Source organism: Poecilia reticulata, chromosome 17 (assembly GCF_904066995.2).
Source record: "Poecilia reticulata chromosome 17, P_reticulata-male-v2, whole genome shotgun sequence".
NCBI classification, from domain to species: Eukaryota; Metazoa; Chordata; class Actinopteri; order Cyprinodontiformes; family Poeciliidae; genus Poecilia; species Poecilia reticulata.
Genome location: NC_088846.1, coordinates 21,827,009 through 21,837,536, shown reverse-complemented (window position 1 = coordinate 21,837,536; position 10,528 = coordinate 21,827,009). Strand labels below are relative to the sequence as shown.

Below are 10,528 nucleotides of genomic sequence, written 5' to 3'. Positions count from 1 at the left end.
TGTCATGCTGTTTTCTGACTCTGCTTCTTAACTGCTCGGATGTTTGTAGATCAGGCTGTTCTTTCCACACTAAGTTGCACACATCTTGTGGCACCTTTTGTTCAAGGTCGAGCAGAAGCCTGTATTCCACTTTCTTTCATTCTTCCAATGTTTGAATTTGGATGTTTGCAACCAAGTGAGAGATTAGCTTCTTCAAATAGACAAGTCATACTGAACAGAACGTTAAGAGACATGTTTTTGTTAATGTTATCATCAAACATTAGTTTTTCTTTGGTGTCAGTTAGTAGGAATCTGTTTCGTCTTGACAAATTTAAGAAGTAGAAGTTCCAACCATAAAAAAATTAAAACCAGCAGAAAATGAATGTGAGAAAACTTTATCCCCTGATGTTTGTGTTTAGGCAACAGATAAATCAAACAACAACAGACCATTTTACTTTCTGTTTCTCGAATTATTCTTTTTAAGGCGCATTCCAGTTTAAAAATGGATGGTTGCAACAGAAGTAAGTGTTCAATGTGTGTTACTATTCAGTCCGCAGCATTTGAAATGGTTCTGCTCTTGTCCATGTTGTAGCTTTTCTTATATTGTGTGCCAAGATAAAGAGTTTCACATCCTGATGAATGGCTCCTTGGAGACATCTTCCTTTCAAATGTATGTAAATGACAGCAGAGATGAAGGGATAAAGCAGCGTATCATGCTGTCTGAAAGGAACGCTGAAGACAACACGATGAATCATTACCCGGACCGACTCCAAGTCTCCTTGGCATCGGACCATCAGATCCTGACAAATGGGCCCATTAATCCATCAGGATTTCTCAAACATGCAAGCCAAGATCAGAGATCAACAGTGCCATTTTTCTTTTCTCAATAACTTACAAGCAATTTTTCCAGTAAACAAAATGTGAACGTGATCAAATGTACACAGACAGCAGGAAACATGTCAAGCCAAAATTGCACAACAAAGCCAAGTAAATTGCCAGTAAATCATAGAAAATGTAACATTAAATGCTGTAAGAGTCTGGGTGGCATCTGGGGAGAAATATAAATTTTCTGTCTCTATGGGTGTGTTTTTATTTTTATGACTAGCCAGCGGTACCCAGCAGGCAAATAAAGATGCATCGCTTTACTGGGTTCCAGCAGATGATGTTAGAAACAAAAACAGTGAGTGGCCGGATCAGGTGTCCACTCAGGCACTGAGGGCCTCATTAACTTCTGTCACTCGCAGTAATGCAGAAATTCCTTTGAAAGTGACATAAACAGCTATTTTCAGGAGGAAAAGCTTCAAGTGGAAATGTGATATAGGAGTGCTGACAAGGGATTTAATGAAATGTTTCTCCACAGCCGTTGGCTAAAAATAACAGAACATAACAGACTCGGCACACGTGATGGTTCATAATGACAGATTCTTTTGAGAATAATATAAGAAGAGCAAACATTAAATCACTATGGAAGAAAAAATAAATGCTAAAAATGTAAGTAAATTTCCATAATTCAAAACGTGGAAGAAATACATTATAGTTGCTCCTAAAATGAGTTAATGTGCACTATAAATTTGGTTGACTTGTAGAAAATTATCAGATTACACAAGAACACTTTAAATAGCTACATTAAATCTAATATCTAATATTGAGGGGGTTTTATCCATATTGAAACCTTAATTCCTACTTTGATACTTCTGCTTCAAAATTATTCCACCTTCCTGAATAAGATTCTTTATAAAAACACACCTTTGAAAATCAGGTGTGGTCTGAGGCACAGCTCAGGCATACTAATACCTTAACGGCTCTATTATGCTTCCTTGAACAGGTTAGGATAGGTCTATGGGTGATACAAAACGTATTCATTACATTTTTTCTGCACAAAATCATTTTTAGGTAAAAAGATTTTAATCTGCTCAATTCTCACTTTTGGGTTCCTTTCAGAATGAGCTGTTTTAGGGCCTCTTATCACTTTAAATTAAGCTGCTGCTGGCCACGTCCCCCCAACTCAATGTGAAACTGGCTGTAAACAGAAGCACAACTATACAACTGTGCGTCTTTGAAAAGCAGAAGTGGAGCCTCCTGCACAACCAACAAAAATGCAACAAGTGGTTTCTGGATGGTAAGTCAACAACGAAACATTTGTATATTCCAGCTGCCATTATACAGTACACACAACAGTAAAACCACCTGATCAAATGTGCTGGAATGCAGCTTTAGGTTGCTAGATAACGGGGTGAGCTTTGCTGGGGTTGCTGGGTGAAGGTGAAGTGCCTGTTGAATGTGACTTAACAATTAGAAGGTTTTTCAAGCTGCTCATTTTCCAGACACCAAAAAACTTTAACTTGGGCTGATTTTAGAGGCAGAACTTCAATTTGCTCTATCTGACCAAACTAAAGTACAAAATCGTGCAAAATGTGAATTTTGCATAATATTTCCCCTTTAACTGTTGACTGTGAAGTTTCATTGCATGTCAGAAACAAGGTAAAATAGGGAAAATTTCCCCTAAAGTCTAGACATCATCAAAGTAAGGAAAGGAAGCTAAAAAATGACAAAGGCAGTGAGTGAGGAGAAACACCTGGAAGCTTAGTTCACAAGTTAAAAGGTAAGTTGGGGGTGGCAGAAACAGGAAACTATCAAGAGCTGCCACCAGGTTCCCTGAAGTTCCCTGAGGTGAAAAACCCTCAACTGACAGCAAAAGACCTGCAGCAAGACTTGTTGGCAGCAAACGCTGAGGTTTCAGCTTTCAGCTCCTGCACAATGAAGGGCTTCATGCGTCATCTCCAAATGATAAACCACTGACTGTACTGACCCAAAGGTGTGAGAAAAAGCAGCTCATGAATAAACAAGCCAAAAGTAAACAGATTTTATGATTCTAATCTGTGACTCAAAATTGGAAGTTTTTCCTTCTTTGGATTGGCAATATCTGAAAGAGGAAAGAAAGTATTTGCTAAAAAAGAGCACCGTGCCTACAGGAAAGCACGGCGGTGGCTCTGTGATGCTCTGAGGCTGCTTTGCCTCCTCTTGCTTTAGAAACCCACAAGATGAACTCAGTTAGATGTCAGGAAATCCTGAGAGAAATCCCATTCTGTCTGTTATAAAGCTGAAATTTGGGTGTCATTGGACCTTGAAGGAAGCTTTACAAAATCTTACGATGTTGATAATATTATTAAATGTTGCCATGACAACATCAGGTTCAAAATATGCTTATTTTTTCTTTCTTCTCTTTCTGATCTGTGCTTCCAACTCCATGTGACCTTTAGCATTTTTGTGGCTGGTGTGAGCTGTTGCTGCCCTACTGGCTAAATATTTTATCAGCATGAAAAATACAACCTTCAAAACTATATCAGTCAACAACTGGTAAACTCAAAGCAATCCTTTGTGAGGTAAATATTGTGCACTCTGATATTGTGATGATATTTTCTTGATGACTCTCTTTTAAAGGACTCCGATGATCCCAGGCATATCTCAAAGTCATGGAAGACTCTACAGTGTCCATCAAAGTCTTGTGACTCTTATAAAAACTTTCCAGTAGGATTTGAAAGAAATGCAGCCGAAGCACGCAACTCCAAGAATATTAGGTGAACTGACTCCATGAGTCTGTGTCTGGCTCTGAATCCCATTGTCAGCATCTTATAATAACACAACGGTGCTTTAACATGCTTGTCATGAAAGCCTTGAATAATTTTGAGACTACAGAAGCCACTGAAAGTGATAATCTGTGTGAAATTTGGAAAACTCTGCTGAATTTCAATTGTTTTTGTCTGGTGTATTTTATCCAAACAGCTGCTAGTTTATATGTTTTGCTTGAATCATTTTAGATCCACCTGTAAACCAGTAGCTTCTAAACAACAAAGGCAGGGCAAATGTGGTGATAATCCAGTAAGAACTAGGTGTGAGGAGAGGTGGAAAACTAGGCCAGAGGAAACAAAGGGAGCTTTCAACACTAGAAATGTGACAGAGAAACAGCATTACACCCAGTTACTTGTCTAAAAGAAGCCGAGCTGTGAAGAAGGGTTTGTAAAGCTTAACAATATCAACAAAATGTCAAGTAGGAATGCAATAATTAAATAATGAAACAACACATAAAATGAGCTTTAAGATTAGCTGTCCTAGTTTTTTATTATTATTATTATAACAGATAGAGGCTAGTAAATCTAAATCTGAAGTGTTACTCGTAATATTATAGTTCAAACTAAATTTTACGTATCGGTAAGGAACTTTTTGTACCCTAGTTATGAATAATTGACGGCTCTTATTAGTAAGCCAATTGAACAATCAAATGATGAGATAGCCTGAAGCCTTTATGAAGCCATAAAACATTTGCGTAACAGCGTTTGGGAACTTCCAACCAATAAAAGTAAATAAGTAACAAACAAACTTTCACAAACTCTGTGCACTATTCTCTGTACCGCGCCGTACGTTTGAAACCCTGACCGATGGAACATGATGCGTCTCACTTCTGGGAACAAAATTCATAAAAATGAAAACAAACAGCTGCAGGATCTCGTTAAAATAAAAGTAAAAACTTGGCGCTCGTGTTACCAGCAGTAAAGTTAGAAATGATTGCACAGCAAAAAGATAAATAAAAAAATGAAAGTGGGATTCATTCAGCTCAACATCCACTTTGATTTCTCTGGAAATCGTGAATTAGATCTTATGTGGGCATATGCATAGTGCTATGCTACACGTATATGCATTTAAAACAATACCTTCAACATTAAGTCATGAATTTTAGTGAAAAGTAGTTCAAATTTATCATTCCTGGTCAGTCATGCTAACTGGAAGATATTGCCAAAATATGTCATTAGAAACGTAAGCGACGCGTCGCCTGCAGCTCTAAGAATAGGTTAGAAGGAAGTTATATCTAAACATCTCAAAACAATAAACAATGTGACAATCAAACCAGAGGCGGGTATATTACCACAAAAACTGTTTTCAGGTAAGAGTACTTCAACAAATCTTTACTCAAGTAAAAATTAGCAGTTAAAAAAATACTCAAGTTATAGTAAAAAGCACTGAGTAATTCAGCATGACATCACTGACCACTACAAATAGATGGCATAATAACAAAGAAAGACAAAAGGGACTTTGATTTATTCATAAATTTAACATTAACAGTGTTTTTTATCTCCAGATAAAACTGCTGAAGTTTCTATTTAGGGACCCCAAAACACCAGGGGCCTCCCATGAATGTTTACACTTTTACACAGACTATAGATCTAAGATTTTTATATTTGCCTATGAGAATTTGAATGATGTTAAATTTAATTTGATTTTACCATAGACAATAAAGTATAAATATTCTAGATTGCCTAAAATGGAAACAAATCTTATTCTGCTTAAGGTCCCATCCAACCTTGAGTCAGCACTGGGAATAAATAAAATACATTTTTAATAATCCAAAGCAACCTTAACTAATTTTACGCATGCTGAGTTTATTGCTTAAAGACACAATTGTTACTGGAAATGAACAGATTTACAGGTAATTATTAAATATTCATGTTGTAGGTTAAATAATGTTAGGTGTGAGGTTAAGTAGTTCAAGTTTTGATTCCTAACCTAGAGCGAAGTTTTGACAGGTCAGGAATTACCTCAACGTTTACTGTAATTTATGAGATGTTTATCATCCAGATGTTGTTTTTGACTGGAGTAAAAAAAAAAACATTGTTACCTGTGAAACAACCAAATAAAAATTTCCTTTAAAGTTCTAATAAAATAAGTGGTTTAATTTTGCACTGAAGTATTTCTTTAATTTTTTTTAATGTTGTACAAAATGAGTTAATGAAAAGTCAGGCTGGTTTAAAAATGTTGTACGGAGAGTCCAAATGAGAATTGGTGAAAATTAAATAATAACTGATTCTGCTGATTCTGTCCGAGTTTAAATGGGGAAACTTTGTGTTATAGCAACATGCATACACAAGGAAATTCAAATACTTTACAGAAAAAAGGAGAAAATCTACTTTAAAGACAAAAAAAAAAGCTAAAATAAAACATTTAAATGTAAGTATTGCTGTAAACTGTAAATAGTTTAGAACAGGTAAAAACAAATAAGTGAATATTCTTTTTTATTTTATTTTTAAAAAACTGCACAGTATTTATGACGAAACTTTGCCCTTCGTGTGCAGAATGTTACTTTTTATCCTGTTTTTATATGTTTTATGTCTTTATCTATGTGTAAATCTTCATGCTTTGATTGCCTGTCACTTTGCTGCTTTTGCAATTTCCCCATTGTGGGACAATAAAAGATATTTTTCTGTCCGAATGAAAAAGTCTTTTGCTTTTACATAAATGTTATTTATTTTCCACTTTCTGTACTTGGATGCAAATGTTTCTCTTTCTCTTTTCTTTTGTTTTTACAGCCCTTAAACCTTTGAAAAGTGAGTTGTTGTCTTTCTCTTTCTGCAGCCCTAAGATGACTTTTGTTGTCATTTACTAATGAACTAAATTAAAGCTGAATGCATTTATGAGTTTATGACTCTTTTAAGTAACTATTGCACATAATTGGGAAAAAATAAATTAAGCAATCTTTTCTGTTTTTCTCAGAGGTAAAATCTGAGGAAAATGCATAAAAACACCAGTGACACTTTGAAACTCATAAGCCATCCTTTAAAAAGAAAAAAAAAACACCCTGATAAGTACAAAGGTGACTCTGCTGGCATCTGGCCAGCAGAGACGTCTTATAAAGAGAAGTGCCTGCACAGGTTTGCTAGACACAAGAAGAGGGAGCTGCAACCGACACTGACAGCATCACAGGTGAGAAATTTTAGGGTTAGAGTTAGTTTGTCTTTATTTTATTTCTAGTTGGTTGTTCATTTCACTATACTAAGAGGAAACAGGAATTGCCATCATTTGCAGGATGTAAATGTTTAGTTAAATCATCGGGTTAATTATCCAAATCCACGGGAGAGAATAGGAATCTCTGGGGAAATGTTTGTGCATTCTAATATTTTCTTAAAAGCAACTGCAAACAGTTAGTTTTGACATGAATGGAATATCAAAAATGCGTAATGTATAAAAGAATAAAAAGGCAAACATACTTGTCCTTTAGAGGCATTTACATAACGGGAAATTTTTCCCATAATCCAAAATAAATTAGTTCGTTGATCCAAGGTGTGGCTGGACAGGTGTTAGACAAAGACTGACATTTCTGCATTCGTCAAAAGTTCAAGGTTTATTTGGGAATGTGTGGGTGGAACGGAGCTGCAGTAATGAGACTGATAAGGCTGATTGCGTTGTTTGTTTTTTTGTTTGTTTTTTTCCAGATTTGCCTCCACAGACTTCACCATGCGGTTCAACACGCTGTTCTTCCTGCTGATTCTTTCTTGTCTCTGCTTCACATGGGCACAAGGTGAAGAGTTTATCAAACAAACAGCTGGTTTCTGGAAATAGTGTTGCATATCTAGCATGCAGTAAAGACGTAAACAGGGTTAATAAGTTTGGTTTATTGCCAAACTGCTGGGATGGGTAGATGTGACTTCCTGTGTCTTTACTGCTTATACTTTACAACCTTAAACATCCCCGTAGATAGTACTGACTGATTAACTAAGATTAATCAACTATAATGTTTATCCTCAAATTTACAACAAACGTTTTGATGTTTTCATAATTTGTCGGCTCTGAATTGAAGTTGATTTATGATATTTCAGTGTCCTACGAGGACTGCTGCCTGAAGTATGTGAAGAATCTCGCCAACAACGTTCAAAAGCACGCAGTGAACTACAGACGCCAGAGAACAGATGGCGGCTGCAACATCCCTGCTGTAATGTAAGTTTTACAAACACAAAACGGTTATTTTGAGTCAGATCTGATCGCCTGAACCGGAAACTCACCTGAACTCCTCGCCTTCCTTTAGCTTCATCATGAGGAGGGGACGCAAGTTTTGCACAGACCCCAATGAGAAATGGGTCAAGGAGCTTGTGCTGAAGATTGACGAGAAGAATGAGAAGAATGAGAAGAAAGAGAAAAAGGTAAACATAGGAAATATTCTTCTACTTGAAATCTGCAAAGAGGTAACTCGTAAAAAAAAAAAAAAAAAACATTTCTAAAACGTTTGATTTTTTTTTTCTGTCTTTGCAGCATTTTAGGCATCCAAGAAGAGGCTGAAGAGGACGGCTCCCCGCAGCGACACCACCTTCAATCTTCCTGCTGTTTGCAGTTTTTATTACCGAGCAAAGAGTGGCTTTTACGGCGATTTTATGGAGTCTGACTGGAGTCAGGAGGCTGGCCAAGAAAATGTTGCAGCTCTGCTTTTGCTTTCGCTCAGCATTAACACAACAGGTCAAGAGCTACTCTAGAGTTGCAGCTGCACTTTGCTGTTAACAAATGGACGTTTTAAACTGATAGGTGACCACAGAATATATTCACAGACCACACATTTCAACGCATTGCTGCTTCAGCAACCGTTTTCATTCCATCAAACATGAAATAAGCTGTTTGATTGTAGAAATGGTGATGGAGAGTAAATTATAAGTGTTCATACAATATTTAATACATCTGCAGTGTCTACACATTTCATTTAGGTAATTATATGACTGGAACTGTAATTGCTTTTTTAAAGTTTGTGCCATAGAAAATGAGAAGCTTTGTCATACTTTAATTTAGATATTTTTTTAAGTGTCTTTCATTTCATACCTTTGTGTACAGGTTTTATAGCAAATTATGTGCTCTAATAAAAAAATTTAATCATAACATCTCACATGGTGGTGTTTATGTGTCAATAATTATTAAAGATGCTAACACATAGACTGCTGTACTTTGGTGCAAATTTTGCAAATAAACCACAGTTTAGAGTAAAAAGGCTTGTGAAGGCGACAACTTCAAAAGGGGGAAACTGTAAACTGGAGAACACCATATTAATTGTGAAGTATGGCAGTGGCTGTATTATGTAGTGTGGTTTTTTTCCTGCAGGAAAGGCTGGTGACTTAAGGAGGAACAAACATTATGCAGAAATATCACAGCAATATCTCAAGACATGAACCAGGAAGTTAAAGCTCGGACCAAATAGACGATGAGTAATCCGGCAAATTGGTTACTAATTGCTGGCTATAAATTTGACCCAATTATACCAGTTCTGTCAGGGGGAGTGGGACAAAACTCCAGAAAACTCCTGTGAGTTATTCTGGTAGGCGGTTTGACCCAATTCATAAAATTATTTCTACCAAATACAAAAGAAACATAAGTTTACTTCTGACTTTGAAGAAAGTTTATAAAGTAATCTTGTTCATTATTTTGCCGTTTAACAAAATCTGATAAAATGTCAGACAATGAGAAAGTGTGCAAATACTTGAGAATGACATTTGGGTTGAACACGATGAAATAATCAAACATTTCTTAAACTGTTTGATTCATTATCTCAAAAGCTTATCATTTCTTGATGTGTATGTTTGATTTAAATCAACTTTTCAGAAGACGCTTCACGTTATTATCTATTAATATGTAACTAATCGAGTCATAAAGTGTTTTGAAATACAATAATGTAGGGGATTACAGTGATAAAATAATACAATAAAGCACTTAAGTTTGAGTTTAGGTAACATATTTACTCTATTACCGCAACAGGCTGAAGCAGAGCTTTTGTTCATTGTGTATTCAGCATCTCCAGTTCGTTGCATAAGGATTCATAGAACCATGAACCTTTAGAACTACAAACCTACTTGTATTTTATTTGAGTTTTATGATAGAACAACACAAATTATAATTTAAAAACTTTTTTACAAATAGAGTTCTGGGAAAAATGAAGAGCCCTCTGCACTGAACCTCATTGAAAACATCCTGGTTGTTCCACCAAATGTTGATTTCTGAACTCTTCCTGAGTTAAAACATTAATATTGTTGTTTCTAAATGTTTTCTTTACATTATTTGAGGTCTGAAAGCTCTGCATCTTTTTTTTTTTGTAATTTTGACCATTCCTCATTTTCTGATAATAATCACTAAATCTTTGCTTGGAGTTTCAGAGACATGTTGTCAACAGTTGAAAGAATAAAAGAACAATGTTTATTTTACTCAAACTTATACCTATAAAACTAAAATAAGTTTTGTTTAGAGGTTGTCACAAGCCAGATCTCACAGCTAACATCTGGAAGAAGCAGCTCTGGCCATTTGGGATCAAACTTTATTTTATTAGCTAACATATAAAGCATGTGGCGGACCCTGAACACAACATCGCTGCTGTGAAACATGGTGGTGGTAGGATCATGCTGTGGGGATGTTTTTCTTCAGTGGGGTCAAAGGAAAGGAGCCAAATAAAGGTCAGTTAGAGGTCACTAAAGTGAAGCAGAGGTCACTAAAGTGAAGCAGAGGCTTCACTTTAGTTTGTTTTAATTGCGTCACCATCAACAGTCTGGTGAAATAAATCTGTGCTATTCTTGACTTGTGGACCAGGAATGCAAATGCCTCCTCTATGTTTGGACACAGGTAGTGTAGTTCAAAGCATGTTCAAAATTGTCATCGGGAAAGAATTTGCAAATCATTTTTACATCAAATCCAAATTAAAACATTTACATTTTATGGTTTTAACATAATAAAGCATGAAATTGATCTTCTTATCTTA

The 10,528-nt window shown here is 35.9% G+C and overlaps 1 protein-coding gene across 1 annotated transcript; it reads left to right on the top strand.

Annotated features, from left to right (window-relative positions):
* Positions 1–6,640: 6,640 nt before the first annotated feature.
* ccl25a (chemokine (C-C motif) ligand 25a) lies at positions 6,641–8,667 on the top strand. Its single transcript, XM_008434423.2, has 5 exons — positions 6,641–6,732; positions 7,242–7,327; positions 7,626–7,743; positions 7,832–7,946; positions 8,056–8,667. The coding sequence occupies exons 2-5, from the start codon at positions 7,264–7,266 to the stop codon at positions 8,080–8,082; spliced, it is 324 nt and encodes a 107-aa protein (XP_008432645.1). The 5' UTR covers positions 6,641–6,732; positions 7,242–7,263; the 3' UTR covers positions 8,083–8,667.
* The last annotated feature ends 1,861 nt before the right edge of the window (positions 8,668–10,528 follow it).